The sequence below is a fragment of the Chrysemys picta genome, chromosome 11, assembly GCF_011386835.1.
Source record: "Chrysemys picta bellii isolate R12L10 chromosome 11, ASM1138683v2, whole genome shotgun sequence".
Classification (NCBI taxonomy): Eukaryota; Metazoa; Chordata; order Testudines; family Emydidae; genus Chrysemys; species Chrysemys picta.
Window position 1 is genome coordinate 13,026,779 of NC_088801.1, and position 18,114 is coordinate 13,044,892.

General features: G+C 44.6%; 1 protein-coding gene across 9 annotated transcripts in view; it reads right to left on the reverse strand.

The window, feature by feature from the left end:
- Positions 1–18,114, reverse strand: part of SLC12A8 (solute carrier family 12 member 8) — an 87,892-nt gene that overhangs the window by 29,668 nt on the left and 40,110 nt on the right. For all 9 annotated transcript variants that reach the window (XR_010591523.1, XM_065561535.1, XM_005279826.4 and 6 more), the window contains one exon: positions 12,691–12,804. Coding sequence is in view for 8 of the 9 variants with exons in the window: in XM_065561535.1 (XP_065417607.1) it covers positions 12,691–12,804 (114 nt within the window). In the remaining variant the exon portion in view is untranslated. The remainder of the gene's footprint in view (positions 1–12,690; positions 12,805–18,114) is intronic.

Sequence of the window (18,114 nt, forward strand, 5' to 3'; positions counted from 1 at the left end):
ATCATGTCAGAACTGTAGCTGTACTTTGTCACGTCACTGTTGAAAACACTATCTGCCCCATAGCCGTAGCTTTGTAAGTAAGTAACCATTCAATCCTGTATCCAATGGTAACAAGCTACCAAAAACATGCCCACAAAGGACCCTTTGTGCAGGCTGGACAATGACATGAGAAAAAAGCATGAATTTAAACAAAAACGTCTTATCTTAATACAAACATCATGGAAAACAGCGTTGTTCAATTGTCAATAGAAAAGTGCTGCCATTCATCCCAGTGTCCATTCAACAGGCCGTATTACCCCACTCTGACACATGCAGTTAGACCCAAATAGATGATGGGTTCTTACATCCAGGAGAGACAATCTTTATTATAAAATGGCTTGTACTGTCTCTGTCTACCAACAATCCCACGCACATTTAACAGATAGAGAATAATAATACTGTGCAGGCACATGGCATCTTCCATCCAAGAATCTGCTTTGCAGATGTCAGTTAAAGCTCACGACACCCTGGTGAGATAGGTATTATCTCTAGCTTGCAGATAGGGAAACTGAAGCTCTGAGAGGTTAAGTGGTAAGCCCAAAGTCACACAGAAAGCACATGGTAGAACTGAGAACAATCTAACTAAACTCTTGTTATTATTTATATGCCAGTAATAATATAATATATGGAGATATACCTAGCTCATAGAACTGGAAGGGACCCTGAAAGGTCATTGAGCCAGCCCCCTGCCTTCACTAGCAGGACCAAGTATTGATTTTTGCCCCAGATCCCTAAGTGGCCCCCTCAAGTATTGAACTCACAACCCTGGATTTAGCAGGCCAATGCTCAAACCACTGAGCTATCCTCTCTACCCCACAAAGTTTATGATCTAAATAAGACACGACAGACAAAAGGATAGAAGAAAAGGAGAATTATCCCCCAGTTTGCAGCTTGGCAAACGGAGGCACAAAGGGATTAAGTGACTGGCCCACAGTGCCTGAGTCTCAGTTCAGTGCCATAAGCACAATACTATCCTTCCTGGTCAAAATAGCTTTTTCACACTTCCTAGAAGTATTCAGATACTGGTAAAGAGAAAAGTAGCCATGTTACTTTAAAAACATGATGAGAATTTGGACAGTTAGTCCAATTAGTAGTACACTATTAGTAGTATGCTATTAGTAGAACACAATTCTTCAGTGTACAATTAGTGTACTTATCTCCATACACCATTGTGAAGTAAGGAAGTATTATTATCCCCATTTCACAGATGGGAAACTAAGTGGTCAAATGACTTGCCCAAGGTTGCACAGGAAGTCTGTGGCAGAGCAGGGAATTGACCCTGAGTCCGTTCCAGGATAGCACCTTAACCACTGAACTTCCTTCCTCCTCAGTTCAACTCATTACCATGCAAAGTGTTTGGAAGGTGCCCCTTGCAGACTATAGTCTACTGGCATGGCAACGAGTCCCCTTCGTTGTGGGGTTTTTGCCAAGATGAATTGCTCCTATCGAGTCTTTGGCTCAGGAAGAAATGCCACACAAGGGCCAATCACTTCATAGGAGCGCCTTAAAATGGCACCGACTTGTGCTGAATTGGAGCCTGTCGTTGCTTAGTCACCACCCAAACTCTGACTTCATCATTCCTGTGCAGCATTAGTTTCCCATCTCTGAAATGGGGATAATAATACTTCCTTACTTCACACTGGTGTATGGGGATAAGTATACGAAGGACTTTAAGCCACTCTGATAGTACAGTAATGGGGCCATATAGGTATGATAGATAGATTAGATAGTGCACAAGAGTTAATGTGAGCATCATCAACCACAGAACCCAAACAGCCTCCTATATACAACACGCAGACCTCAGATCTTACTGAAGAGGACCAAGGAAGTTCAGGAGTCACAGGTGGTGTCTTGCTGTTTTATTTTCAATCACCTTGTCCACAAAGGACATGTTACAGACAGGGTGATAGCTGAAGAAGATTAGCATCAAGAAGTGCTTTCCTGAGTAGCAGGTCCAACAATTTTCAACGAAGCAGCAACCTGCTTACCCTTAACAATAATAAGTCCTCCTTCCCAGTTAAATACAAGAAAGAATGTGTCTGATTGGCAAGCAGTAGGATGGAGTGCTCTCAAAAATTCTAGCTCTCAACAAGAAAAACTGTCCAAAAGATCAACTTGAGAAGCTGGGACATTTCCCTCCTCCAGACATAGATCAGCCCCCCTGGAAGCATTCATCCCCCTCCAAATTTGAACAATCTTATCTGCAGATTGTTCTCAGAGAGAATTACCCACGTCTCTGTTTCAATCCGATAGCAGCCTGGATTTTCCACACAGACCCACTATCTCCCAAAGCAGATAACGGCAAAGCTGCTGGGCAAGGCAGGATAAAAACGTGGTCAATTCAGCCAGGAAACCAAGGGAGTATCGAGACAGCCTGTACATCACAACTACGCCCAATATAATCCTATTCTGGGAATTATCCATGCGATGGACAAATGAAAACTTTTGCAGAAGGGTACTCCCTACATCATAGGTCACAAACAATCAACAGCTACACCACCTCCAGTTTATAACTTAACCACCTACGATTTATCATATATCACTGTCATATGAAAAATATTTTTACATTTTCTAGTACATTACATGATAAATCAAGATAGAGAGCAAGGGCCTTTTCCATTCCTCGTCTCCTTCATTCCTCAGCAGATGGGGAATGGAAAATACCAGATAAGAGCTCATTTTTAAAAGGGGCCAAATTCTCTGCTCATGTACATTGGCACCACTCCACAGCCTTAGCGGAGCTGTGCCAGTTTGCATCAGCAGATTATTTAACCCAAGATTTCTAAATCTATTTGCGGTCACTTTGAAACACCAGATGCAGTTTATTCCAGAATTCAGTTTCAGTGCAAAGATATTTCACAGTAACATGACTTCAAGAGGTAAGTTACTTATTTTGTTATAACTGGAGTTCTTCGAGATATATGGTCCCTTTCTATATTCCATTGTGGGTACACATGTGCTTCATGTGCCTAAGACTGGAGAATTTTTGCAAGCAGTGCCCGTTGGTCCTGTGTCCCTACTCTCCTTGCGCTCTGCACAGAGGGCATAAGGGATGAGGCGGACTGACCACTTCTTCAGTTCCTTCTCCACCACAAATCATGCCACGATTCAAAGCAGAGGGGAAGCAGGGCAGGTAGTGAAATACAGAAAGGGACCATGCATCTTGAAGAACTCCAGTTACAACACGGTAAGTAACTTTAACGTTCCTTTCTTCTTTGAGTGCTGGTCCTTATGTGTATTCCACAGTGGGTGACTGACAAGCCGTCCTTAGAGAGAAGGAGGGTGCGAGGATGCAGGTGGTATAGCTGCTTGTAGAACTTCTGCCCAAAGGATGCATCAGTGGAGGACTCTTGAACCAAGGCATAATGCCTCATGAATGTGTGGAAGGAGCTCCACTTAGCTGCCCTGAAAATGTCAATCAGGGGACCTCTTGAAGGATGCTACTGAGGCCGCTTGTATCTTGCAGAGTGAACCCTTACTCCATGTGGGGGAGGAAGCTGTGCCATCCGATAACAGAGTTAAGGATACACCTGGAGAGCTACTTAGAGATCCTCTGAGAGGATACAGCTTGACCTCAAACCCGTTCTGCTATGGCAACGAAAAATTTAGGTGACTTTCTAATCGGTTTCATTCCCGGCCGGTAAAATGCAAATGTTGGTGCTCGTCGCATGTCGAGGGAAGACCCTGCGAGCGGCTACTAGAACAAATGGAAATGCCCTGTCTTGACAGTTGTCGGGACCCACTAGAAACCTGAGGAATTTTCTGTGGCAAGGGCGAATGTCCATGTGAAAGCATGCATCTTTCACATTGAGAGCTGTGAACCACGGGTTCTTTTCCAGAGATGGTGTCATTGATGCCACTGTAACCACACAAAGAATTTTAGTTTGTGAATAAAAATGTCAGTGTTGCAAGTTGAGACTGGGTCTTTTTGGGAACTAGGATATATTTTGAATAGAACCCTTTTCCCTGATGCTGAAGAGATACCTGCTCTATTGCTCCCTGCTGAAGGGGACATTCTATCCCCTGGGAGGAGGATCTCCTGGTGAGAATGGTCCCTGAAAAGGGACAGGGAAGGAGGTTTTGGGGGGGAGAGAGGGGATAGGGAAACTCTATGGAATAGCTCAATGGATGATATCCAGCAACCATCTGTCCATTGTTATTGACCTTCAACTGTGGGGAAAGAGTGCTAAGCAGCCACCAAAGGAGACCTGGGGATTGGGTGGAGATGGCACCAACCGTGGTTCACAACTTCTGAGTATCTCGTTAAAAGTAGCTTTTGGCTGGCCCGGGAAGTTGGGTTAATGTGACTGAAGTGGAAGGTGCAGGGTGTCCTGGCCATTGCAGCCTCTGCCTTTTACCAAGAGGTTCATAAGAGTGCTGATGGTAATTGCTTATTGTATTTTCTCTGATGGATATATACACAGAGAGCAGAGGGTTGCCATGGAGTCCTTTAGCAAGTGCAAGTTTCATCTGTCTTTTCATGAAGAAGATTGGTCTTATAGAAGGACAAATCTTCTATGGTGTTCTGGACCTCCCTGAGAAACCCTAGAGTGTAGCCATGATTCCCAGGCAACGGCAATAGCCATTGATCTTGACACGGTGCAGGCTGCATCAACCTCAGATTGTAATGAAGTTATTGCCACACCTTGTCACCATCAATGAGAGCCTGCAAGTGAACCCTCTCCCTCTGGGGCAATTTGTCCCTGAAATCTAGAAAAGTTTAATAATTCAGAAAATCATACTTAGCCAACAGCAATTGACAATTCAATACACTAAACTGGAGGCTAGTAGATGTAAACACCGTCCTCTCCAGCTGGTCCACACAGTTGGCCTCCTTATTGGTGGAGCTAGCTCCTGGGTGTTGCTGCCTGGGTCTCTCTGTGGCAACCTGAACATCTACAGAGCTCGGGACCGGGTGGGTAAATAGAAACTCTGCTCTGTTTTCTGGGACAAAGTAATCTTTCTCTGCCCTCTTGGAGGTAGGGGTACATGTTGCCAGTGCATGCCATACAGTCCTAACTAGCTGGATCCCAGTGGTTGCAGGATGTCTAGGAATTTATGTTGTGTGTCTTGGACTTACTCTAAGGAGATATGGAATTCTTATTCCCCCCCTTGGTAGCAGCTCCTGGAGTTGCTCGTGCGCATCTCGAGGGGACAGCAAAGCTGGGGAGACCACCTCATCAGGAGATGAGGAAGATACTCTTGTCAGTACTGGCAGAACCGGTAGATTCGGCTCATAGTCTTCCTTCAAAGAGAGCAACCAAAACTTCCTCCTGACTGTATAGAAGAGAGAGGGGCAATATGACTCTCTACTACATACAGATCCCGGTAATAGGGGCAGTAGGAAGGGTCGAAGGTATGTTGTGGAGGTCCCCAACGCCTGGGGTACCACCAATCCTGAGGGAGGCATTTTGCTTGGGTAGGGGAGGCTGGTTCCAGGTAGCTCTGGTTCTCCTGTCTGGACTGATCTTCCTTGTGGAAGCAATGACAGTTCCTCCAGTATATCCAACCTTCTTGTTGGATTTGGATCTGGCTTGATCAGCAGTGTTGTCAGTTCCGTTGAAGAGAAGCCATGGCTAGTAGACAGGATGGGAGACAGACTTCTCTCATAGCATTTATCTCCTGGTGGGGTCAAAATCTCCCTGATGAGGGTCAGTCCCAACAACAGGGGAGACTGTGGATCCAAGAGAGCAAAGATGTCCCCTGGAATGATGTATCTTTCTGTTCTCCCCGGGGTGCACAGGGTTCGGTCAGGCTTTACAGACTGAGCTGATGTAGGAAGATTCTGAGTTGGCAGATCCAGACGGGGTTGTGGTGGTACCCCCGGTGGCTGAGATTCCCTATGGTTGCTCTTCATCGATGCTGGCAGTTCACTGCCCTGACAGTGGTGTTGCTGGTGTGAAGTCTGGTAGTGGCAGTGACTTGCTGCACTGTGCTTATTTATCATGGCCCTGGAGCTTAGGTCTTTGGGAGCTAGGCACAAAGACTTGCCTGACTTGGACAGGGTCAGGGAGGGATCCATCCTCTTTGGAGTGGGCTTAGAGGGGGGGAGGGCTGCTCTTGTGCTTATGACAGCATCCCCTGCTCTCCTGAGGAAACCCTGACAGTGGGTCCATAGGTGTATTCTCCCGCACTCCTGCATCAGGTCTCCTGCTAGGAGGTGCACTCCTTGATATCTCTGACCAATGTACAGAGGGGTACCCCCAGCCAGGGCCTGACACTGGAGGTTCCGACTCAGGCCATGTGATGGTAAGAAGGAACTGAAGAGGCAGTCGGTCCAATCTGCCCCTTATACTATCAGTGTAGCACATGAAAATCGCAGGGGTGCAGTCACGGACAAATGGATGTTGCCTGCACAAATTCTTCGGTCACAGGAGCATGAAGTGCATGCATACCCACAGAGGAATCCATATGGAGACCAGCACTTGAAGAACACTGTATTGCTTTTATGAACAGCACAATACAGAAATAATAATAGAAATAAATATGTCTTAATAGAAATAAAAAAAGAGCATTCTTTGCCTAAGACAAGCTTAAGTCTTCATTTTCAAAAATGCACCAACAACTGTGTGCCCAGTTTGTGCATGCAGTTTTGCAAGCAACAATATGAGCTGTGCAATTTCTGACTCCTTGCCTACACGACCATTTGCACACACACATCCAATGTACATGCGAAATCACGGCAATAATGCAGACTAATTAGGAATGCATTCACCCACAATTTTTTGAAAAAATATTCATTCATTTGTGCTTTGGTGAAGTTATAAAAATACAGGTATTTTTACTCCATCTACAGTAATTATTTTAGCCTTTATGACATAATCAATAATCCTCCATGCTCATAAATACACATGCAAGCCAGCAACGCGCATGTGTAAACACACACACACACACACACATATATATAGATAGATAGATAGATAGATTCATATATATGTGTGTGTACACACACACACACACACACACACACACACACACACACGTGGATCACCTCTTCATTAAATTACAGAACTTTAAGAATAAAGCCAGCTGCATTCTACTTCCCTCTGAAATGTTTTAAATGGCTATTACATGGAAAGAAAACTGTGAGCAGAATTTGGGCCTAACTTAGGGTTGCCAAATTTCTTAAAACTGGACACTACAGGCCCCTACCCCAGTCACTCACTCCCCTCCCATCACTCGCTCACTCCGCCTCCACTTCCCCAGGGACTCATCTGCTCCTGCAGAGCCGGGCTGGGAGCTGCCGCAGAGCCTGCCTGCCTGCCCACGAGATACAGGTACGAGGCAGCCTCAACTGAGAAGGGACTGGCACGGGTTGATGACCTGGCACCTTTCCTCCCACCGCTGTGCTGCTCTGCCACCTGCCCAGGCCCCTCCTGGTCCCCATGCCCTGGGCCAGGCTGGCATGGTGTGGGTGATAGGCTGCTGCCAGCAGTTACAAGCAGTAGCCGGACTTTTGGTGTCCAGTCAGAAGTAAAGTTTCAGAGTGGTAGCCGTGTTAGTCTGTATCAGCAAAAACAACGAGGAGTCCTTGTGGCACCTTAGAGACTAACAGATTTATTTGGGCATAAGCTATGTATATAGATACCTGCTACTGTATTTTCCACTCCATGCATCTGATGAAGTGGGTTCTAGCCCACGAAAACTTATGCCCAAATAAATCTGTTAGTCTCTAAGGTGCCACAAGGACTCCTTGTTTTTTCAGTCAGAAGTACTGACTGGACACCCTACAGACCACCTTTGACCAGACTTTCCGGTCAAAAACTGGACATCAGGCAACCTAGCCTAACTGTAAAACTAACTCCACTCGCATCACTGGAGTCATATCACTGAAAATCCAGAAAAACTGAGGACAGAATTTGGACCATGAAATTAATTTTTTTTTTTTTAATGAAATCCCCAGAAAGTACAATTTACTCAGCTTCACTTCAGAAAGACAAGGTGGGTGAGGTAATATTTTCTATTGGACCAACTTTTGTTGGTGAAAGAGACACGCTTTCGAGCTACACAGAGCTCTTCTTCAGGTCTAGGAAAGGTACTGGGAACATCACACCAAATACAAGGTGGAATAGATGGTTTAGCATAAGTAGTTAACACATAATTTAAGAAACAATTCAAGGTAAAGTGGCTAATTAACACCTCTGCAGTCAAAGGACAAAAAATACAGGTTAGAGGGTTACAGGTTGTTGTGATAAGCTGTAAATCTAATGTCTTTATTAAGACCATGATTTTTAGTGTCTAGCAAACTTATGGATTTAAGCTCTGAGGCTCCTCTTTTGAAAGTGTTGTGCAGGTTTCCATTGAGGATGAGGACTGATTGGTCAGATATGCAGTGATTGCTCCGTGAAAAGTGTTTGTTCACAGGCGGTGAGATACATAGGGATTTGCACATAATCGGAGCCTCACCCATCATTACACAGAGCAGCAGAGTTTCCTAAATATCACTTAAATGATACATATCCAGTCTCTAATGTTAATTCACGTGTGTGGCTTTCTAGTATTAATAACTGATTTATTAAAGGCTGGCGTTTGGAAAGAACTTTCCGTTACTCTAATCCTCTACTTCTATACCCTATGATAGTGGTTTTCATCCTTTTTTCATTTGCAGACTGCTACAAAATTTCAAATGGAGGTGCAGACCCCATTGGAAACCTTAGACATAGCCCGCAGACCCCCAGAGGTCCATGGACCATAGATTGAAAACACTGTTCTATGGTAACAACAACCTTTCACAGACCCCTTAGATGTAGTCCGACCACAGGTTGAAAACCACTGCCCTATGACAATTGTCTCACTCTGGGACAGTTCCAATCTCCAAACCCCACTCAGTCCCCATCATACAGAACTCCACAAACTGCTTCTCCTCCACAAAGTGTACCTTAACCACTATTTATTGCTGAATCTGAACTTGAACTCTCATGGTGTCTTTCTATGAATTTCCTCTTCACTCACAGACGTAAATCCCAGGACAGTGCAGTTGCAGTGTTGTAGTGCTTTAAGTATAGACACACCATGAGCCTGTGAGTGCCTGAGGCTTGGTCTACATTAGCAACTTATGTCAGTATAACTATATCACTCAGGGTTGTGGAAAATCCACACCCCTGTGCAACGCAGTTATACCGACCTAACTTCACTGAAGAGCTACAGTGGCTCCGCTGCACAGGTGCAGCTGCGCCAGTCCAGCATTTTAAATGTAGACAAGCCCTCAATTCCCTGTACTTCCTTACTCCCACCTTTTTATTTGTCCAAACATACTGCAAGTTCTTCCAGGCAAATTCTTCTGTACGTACTGCACCTAACACACTGGTACCTGGATGGGGCCTCTATGCACTGCTCTCATACAAACAGGAATGGGAGTAAGATCACACAATCATCACTGGCACATTGCTACTGGCAGGGAATTGTTTAAATCCTCCAAATAACAGACTAACCAAAACGAGGGAAGTCGTGCGTAGCAACCCAATTAATTATCCTGTACACTGCACAAAGCTGTATTTTAAAAGACTCTTTAGTATTACTAAAAAAAGAACAAGAGTACTTGTGGCACCTTAGAGACTAACAAATTTATTTAAGTATAAGCTTTCATGGGCTACAGTATTACTACTGGTATTACAACTACTAACCAATGAAATAATAAACTGAACTTATTTAAAGCTCTGTCAGTTTATTAGCTTTGACTTTCCTAGCTGCCAAGAATCAGCAGCGATGAAGAACCATTTAATAACACTAAGGCTAATTTTCTTTGCAGCTTTGTCATAAACACAGTGGAACCTCAGAGATACGAATACCTCAGGAATGGAGGTTGTTCGTAACTCTGAACAAAATGGTATGGTTCTTCTTTCAAAAGTTTACAACTGAACATTAACTTAACACAGCTTTGAAACTTCACCATGTAGAAGAAAAACGCTGCTTTTAACCATCTTTGTTTAAATGAAACAAGCACAGAAACAGTTTCCTTACCTTATCAAATCTATTTTTTATACTTTCCCTTTATATTTTCTAGTAGTTTACGTTTAACACAGTACTGTACTGTACAGTATTCGCTTTTTTGTGGGGGTGGGGTGGCTCTGCTGCCGGATTGTGTACTTCCAGTTCCAAATGAGGTGTGTGGTTGACCAGTCAGTTCATAACTCTGGTGTTCGTAACTCTGAGGTTCTACTGTACTCCTTTTATCCCTATTAGATGGTTAGAAGCAGCTGCACTCCAGACATGGGGATGACATGGCAGCCTCCTCATAGCCAGTAGTCACGGGTAAGGGAGAAAGGAAAACCAATACCATCCGCCGCTACCTTTCCTGGGATGCTACAACTTGAGGCTAGACTCAGAACAGTGATTCTCCCAGGAGGGAGCACATGGTGCCCCTAGACAAGATAGCAGTAAAGTAAAACAAACTCTCACTGAGCCCAGGCGAGAAGCTGCCTGCCAAATCACTGCCCAACCTGTTTGGACTTAGCATAAGGGAGTTCAATGAGAGGCAAATAAGAAATAACTCAAGCGCTTTCACAATGGCCCAGTCTCCATTAAGGTACTGAGCACACTCAACCACCGTGGAAGTGAAAGGACGTTAAGGGAGCTCCCATCATTGCAGGATCGAGCCCGTAGGTTTTGCAGGCAACACAATGATAGAAGATTCAAAAGCCTTTAGAATCATAGAATATCAGGGTTGGAAGGGACCCTCAGGAGGTCATCTAGTCCAACCCCCTGCTCAAAGCAGGACCAATTCCCAGACAGATTTTTGTGCCAGATCCCTAAATGGCCCCCTCAAGGATTGAACTCACAACCCTGGGTTTAGCAGGCCAATGCTCAAACCACTGAGCTATCCCTCCCCCTTTATCCTTTAAAGTGCTTCAGTCCTTCCATAGAGAGTGAACAAAAGAGCAACTATTCCAACTACTCAACAAAATGCATAAAACAGGAGACGCTCAGAGGCCAAGCCTTTCTGAGTGCTGAATGTGCCCTGACACTCTGCTAGGCCCGAGACATCACTACCCCCTCTATCCCCGCTCTGACAAATACTCCCTTTATAATCAGCAGCAGCAGAACAGAACTACAGGAGTGTTTAAGGAAACGGGAAGCGATTCCCTTCTGTAAAAGGCCAGGCAAGCGCTTGAAAGAAAGATTCTTCAGTCGGTCTTCGCAGTAAGTTCACGTAGCCCTGGTGATCCAGCTGGCTGAATGAATATTTTGGGACAAAAGGGAAGTAACAGGGACACTTGCTCCTCCAAGGCAAATGAGGTAGATTTCTAACAAAACAAGTATTTATGCTACTGGAACACTCATTTATTTCATCTGTTTTATGAAACCATATAATATGTCTCCCTGTATTGCAGCAACTCTGCTAATGACTTTCGGCTAGTTGCTTAGAGCTAATCCTCTGAAAGTTCATTCTATAATCCAAGGATTCATCACCATGGAAACTGCTTACAATCGGTACTTTTTATAGCAAAAAACCAGCATCAACAAGAGGAATTCTAACTCGAATTGATGGAGATTTCATTCCCACTTGGCATTGCCAGATTCATTTTTTATGGTCTTTTAGTTAATTTAGGAAAGTGAAATAAAACCAAATCCACAATTAAATTTAACAAATGTGTCAGCTGGAATGATAAGCAATGGTACTACACATACCACGCCACCAGCCTTCACCTTACACATACCACCACATCAGCACAGCAACAATCATTAGCAAGAGTCTCTCAGTAGCTATGCTGAGAGGCTAATGCAAAGAAAAATCTATAATTAGGGAGAGAGGATAACTGTGGGCTAGGGCATTGAGTAAAGCGCTGGGACTCAGCACAAACGGGTTTTGTTTGCAACCTTACCACTGATTTGTTGTCAGGAGCGCTGCCAGCTTTTCCACCGCCCTAAGCGGCGGAAGGTCCCGCCCCGAAATGCCGCCCCCCCCCCAGAGGTGGCGGAAGGTCCTGCCGTGGAAATACCGCCACGGTCACCGCCCCCCAAATTGCAGTGCCCTAGGCGACCGCCTAGGTCGCCTAAGGGGTTCCGCTGGCCCTGTTTGTTGTGTGTTCTTAGGCAAAACTTACCTGTGCATTAGTTGCCCCATCTAAAATGAAATGGGAATGCTCATCTACTTTAGGAGAAGCATTTAAGAATTATTACCCAAAAATTAGGAAATAAATCTTGTTCATCACCATTATAGGTAAGTGCTAACAAATGTGATACGGTAGATTAATACTATGGCCTAATGACACTGACCTAAACCAATGCCTAACCCTCTAGTCTGGAAGTCCGGACAGGTTTCATAGATAACAGTGGACTGCATTCAAAGAAATCCCAGCTCCCTGTATCAAGGAGTTAAGATAAAAGAGTCAGTGTCCATTAGGGAAAAAAAGGCATGAAAATTAGAAGGTCACGCCAATTACAGCTCAGCACCAATAGATTAAAAACAACATGGAATTTCTGACCACTAGGAAAAAGAAGATTAAATTAAAGAGTGCACTGAGGCTGTGCAGAATGTGAGGCAATCCCAGAATCACTGATCCACCATGCACTCACTAAGGCTGGCATGGCCAACTCTGATAATCAGGAGAGCTGCTTGCGTTGCTGCCCTGAAAAGGTGCTTAGACTAATTCACATTGTTTACGTGTGCTTGCCTCTATAACGCAGTGTAGGTAATAAAATGTATAGTACCTGTAGCAGCTGGGAAAAACACTCCAAAAACAGTGAAGAAGGACTCCCCCGTACTGTAGTCTGGTAGCGTGTTGTTAAACATAAGTTCTTTCGAATATCCCACAAAGCCATGTTCTGCAAACACAAGGGGGTTAAATGTAAACTATAAGAAAATGGATTTGGAATCGAATAGATGGAAATCCTTATTTACAGTCTCTCTCTCTCTCGCGCACACACACACACACACACAGTATATCTACACAGCAAAGAAAATCCGGTGGCTGGCCCATGCTAGCCAACTCGGGCTCACGGGGCTCGAGCTGCGGGGCTGTTTCGTTGCTGTGTAGCCTTCTGGGCTCAGGCTGTCCACGCAGCAATGAAACAGCCCCACTGCCTGAGCCCCGTGAGTCAGCTAGCCCGGGCCAGCTGTGGGCGTCTAGTTGCTGTGTAGACATACTCTCTCTCTCCCTCCCCCGCCGTTGGGGAAGTCTATTTTCCAAACACATGTGACCACACCAATTGGTTTAAGCCCTACATTTGTAAAAACGAATATGAATTCAGGAAAATATGCTCAGTCCTATTTTAAATTTCTGGAGAAACTATAGCTAAATACTACGAAAATGGGCACGGTCAGATCATCAGCTGGTATAAATCCTCACAGCACCATTGAAATCCTTAGAGCTGCCTGGATTTAAGCCAGCTGAGGACAAGGCTCACAATATCTATAAAGGCTTGTCTGTATGGAGAAACTGACTTGCAGAACTACAGCAGTATAATGATCCCACTATAGCTATGCCAGTATAAAACTCTCCGCTTCTAAAGCAGAGTTATTATACTGAAATAAAGTCACTTTTATTCCAGAATTGTGTCCACATGGGAGTTATAGCACTGTAGTATAATTTTACCACTATAGATCTGCCTGTCAGTTTCCCCCGGTAAAGAAGCCCTAAGTCTACAATTGACAAACATTGACTGTGAGAGTTGCCATCAATCAATACATACAATGTATCTTTAAGCACATGTTATCAATAAACTCACAGCTGAGATAAACTTGATGTACTGTAGATTAGGTCCTCTCCTGTAGGTTAGACTCAGACACAGACTGAAAAAAAATAAGGCCCTATATTATAGCCAGAGACTCCCACGTCAAGTTTTATTCTTATCATCCCCATCTACACTGTTATTCTGTGGCTGCACTATGGTTTCAAAAATGTAGATGAACACATGGCTGTGCGCTATGACCAAAAAAACTCCTTCCCAGATCTTCAGCAGATGTTTAAACTGGTGTGTAAACATGTATCATAATGAAAAACAAATGCCAATAACGGCGTACCTTCTGCTGGTGCTGGAGATTTCATGCTTCCCCACACCCACCTCATGCTAAGTTTTTCCAGATCACACATAAATTTTGATTTAAAAAAAAGGAAAAGTGTTATGAAGTATGGAAAAAGGCAACTGGTGAGAGATCAGCACTGTGTAAACGATAATCTCAAAGTATCTACGAAATTTATTCCCCCCTCCACCACCCACCCACACAGTGCAGACTTGGATACTGCAAATTAAACCATCTGAATTTGCCAGACTTATTTGAGGCTGACAGCTTAAGGAAAGGTCATGGGATGGTCATAGTAAAAATGGCTCGGATCATGGAAATGTGGTAAGTAGTAAATGATGCATACAACAGACTCTATAGATAAAGTGACCATATTGTCTCAGTTGACTGGGACAGTCCTGTTTTTTCATATGGTGTCCTAGTGTTGCAGGAACTTCTTTCAGGAGACATGAACTGTACTGGTTTTTCATTTCATTAATCAAAACATTTGCTTTAATAACTACAAAATGTTTGTCCACGGCATATTATTATACCAATGAGAATTTTCCCTGTGTTTATGAGGAACTAACAGTCCAGTGGAATGAGTGTTCAGTGCAATGACCAGTGTTTCACATGAAGAGAAAAGGTGACTGAGTGTAGACTCTATCACAGCTGTCCTTTGCCTCAAAGAAAACGTAAATGACTCTTTTGATGAAAGAGAGCTCTGCTTAAAACATCTACAAATTTTACTTCTAAAAACACAGAGAACAGGGCTTTGAAACCATCACAAATTCCTAAGGATAATCAAAAGTGCCTACCGAATCCTCATCAGCTGGGTGGCCTTGGCATGAATGGATACTCACTGACAAAAAGCACACAAAAAAAAAGTCTTGCTACTATTTTTTTTTTTAAATCACAGAATCTTAGAAGTATAGGACTGGAAGGGACCTAAGTATGTCATCTAGTCCAATCCCCTGGACTCATGGCAGGACTAAGTAATAACTAGATCATTCCTGATAGGCATTTGTCTAACCTGTTCTTAAAAACCTCCAATGACAGAGATTCCACAACCTACCTAGGTAATCTGTCCCAGTGCTTAACCACCCTGATAGTTAGGAAGCTTTTCCTAATGTCCAACCTAAACCTCCCTTGCTGCAATTTAAGCCCATTGCTTCCTCTTCTTAACCTCTGAGGATAGGACAACAATTTTTCTCCCGTCAACATAGCGCAGTCTACACCGGGAGTTAGGTTGGCATAACTGCTTTGCACAGATTTTCCACAACCCTGAGCGATGTAATTATACTGACAAAAGTTGCTAATGTAGACCAAGCCTCAGGCACAAAGAGACTCATGGTATGTCTATACTTAAACCTTAGTCTGGAGAAGAGAAGACTGAGGTGAGACAACAGTTTTCAAGTACATAAAAGGTTGACTTAAATGGAAGTTTTGCCCAAGTTAGGGTTGCAGTAAGGCTGGCTGAAAATATTCTGTCAAAACTATTGTTTGATGGAAAATTGGTTTTTTCAACTAAAGAATTATTTTGGGAAGAGTGTCTCTCCTATCCCAAGCATGTAGTCAAAGGAGAGCAGTAAGTACTTTGGAGCCCAACTAAAAGCATTTGCTGGGAACCCTCCTTTGTATGACAATACAATACAAGAGATTGATTTATTTTTGTAGGGATTCTTGCTTAAATTGCAGCAAGGGAGGTTTAGGTTGGACATTAGGAAAAGCTTCCTAACTATCAGGGTGGTTAAGCACTGGGACAGATTACCTAGGTAGGTTGTGGAATCTCTGTCACTGGAGGTTTTTAAAAAGTAAATGGCATGGTCTGTTGGTTGGCCTTATGTAAGAGGGGCCCAAACTTTGAACACTGGGGGCTGCACTGGCAATAGGCCACTCACCTGCATCTAATTTATTTATAAATGCACAGAACGTTAGCGATCCTTGTGCTTCTTCCCTTCGTTGCATCCAATCTTCCCCCTCTTTATTAGTTACGGTCACTCGCTGCAACACATCTAATCTTGGATTGCAAGACCCGGCCCCTGTATTTGTTTTGTGAAGTATCTTGTGCACTGTGGGTGTGCTGTATAACAGTCATACTATTTGTTTGTTCTTCCATTTGCCTTGGCAGATGAATACAAAATGCCTATTGAGGAAGGTTATCCCTGACCAGCATCATCCTCACCCTCAAATCTGAAAGAGAGAACAGCGCTGGGTCTTATTTTATGTCCTTGTAGACCATTGTGCGCCCTCGCTTTTGGATTTTGGAGGGAGTGTTAACCATTTTACCCACTGCTATTATGGTATCAGCCACAATCACAGACACACTGTATACAAACCAAAGGATGTCAGCTACAGTCCAAATAAAGGCTGAGAGCTAACTTGCTTTCAGCTTCATTTATGGCTCCTGGTGAGAAGATTTTGAGAAAAAGTCATGCCTAGAGAAGGGGTCGGTTGGATCCCTAGGAGAACGGAGGAGGCACAGGATTTAGCTCACATTGTACTCAGATCCCTCACCCACATTGTGCGGTATATTCCAAAGGGAAACAGAAAGCATCCGTAACTCTCCACACTTCTCACCGAAGGCGAGGAGAAGCTCCCTCACTGAGCTCTAAATGCTGATGTTGGAAGCTTTGTTTCTCCTCACCCTTGGACAATTTTAACAGTTGGGTTTTTTCAGTTTGAAGAAGAGAAAAAGACTCGAGTCAGCTCTGAGACGTGGGGCTCGAGAACACAGGACACACCTTAGTGGGCTGGCCGTGTGCAGAGCCTGAGGTTTCCGCCTAGCACTTTAAGATCTTGGAAAATGACTGATTTGGAGACCCTGCCAGCAAGCAGTGGTTATTTGGGGTCAGCCCATTATGCAACTACATAAAGGATATCTGCCCTGCCAAGTTTTATGCAACCTGGAGCTCATTACAAATTAGTCAAGTTTTGGCCAGATTCAAAAAGCCTACTCATAAGCTTAAAGTTAAGCAAACCCTGGCAGGGAGGCAGGACTGACCATGGAACTAAATCATGCACAAGTGAAAACTACCTTAAAGAACATTCCACCAAATGATCGTCACTTACTACACTGTACTTGTGGTTAGAGATTTACGCATAAAGGTGGATGCTGAAGTTCTTGGAAGACCGTCAGATTTAATAAAAATAAATAAACCACCACGTTTCTATTCCAAATACCACAAAGTGGTACCTGGCTTGGATTCTTCTCACTGGAACAGTCAGCAAGTTTTTTCTTGCCGGATGTTTTCTGGGGCTGACTCTAGAATGTTCAGGATCCTGGAGGGTAAGATGTGGGGCCAGGGGAGCCTAGCATAACTGTACAGTGCTAGAGTGATTATCTCCTCTTCTCTTTTCCTCTCCTTCTTCAATCACTAAATCCTGTTTCCTCACTGAAGTCGACCCTGTTCCTCTCCACCACCATTACCAAAACACTTGCAAAGTCCTCAGTCTTCACAGAATCATAGAATATTAGGGTTGGAAGGGACCTTAGCAGGTCATCTAGTCCAACCCCCTGCTCAAAGCAGGACCAGGGCCAGTGCAAGGAAGTTTTGTGCCTTAGGCGAAACTTCCACTTTGTGCCACCCCCGCCCCTCGAGTCCTATGGCAGCTCCCAGCCCCCCCTCCACCCTGAGGTGCCCCCCTCCGTGGCAGCTCCCCCCCACCCTGAGGCACCCCCCCCACAGCAGCTCCCGCCCTGGGGAGCCGTGCGGCAGCTCCCCACCCCAGCTCACCTCTGCTCCGCCTCCTCCCCGAGCACACCGCCCCTGCTCTAATTCTCCTCCCCTCCCAGGCTTGCGGCACCAAACAGCTGATTGGCGCTGCAAGCCTGGGAGGCGGGAGAAGTGATGCGGCTGCTGCGCTGGGAGAGGGAGTCTGAGCTGCACGTGTCAGCACACCGCTGGCAGCCCAACGCAGGAACACTGTAAAAAAAAATTGGGGGCACCGCTTTTTGCCGCCCTAGGCAACCGCCTAGTTTGCCTTAATGGTAGCACCAGCCCTGAGCAGGACCCATCCCCAGACAGACTTTTGCCCCAGATCCCTAAATGGCCCTCTCAAGGACTGACCTCACAACCATGGGTTTAGTAGGTGAATGCTCAAACCACTGAAACAGCATTTTGGAGAGTGCC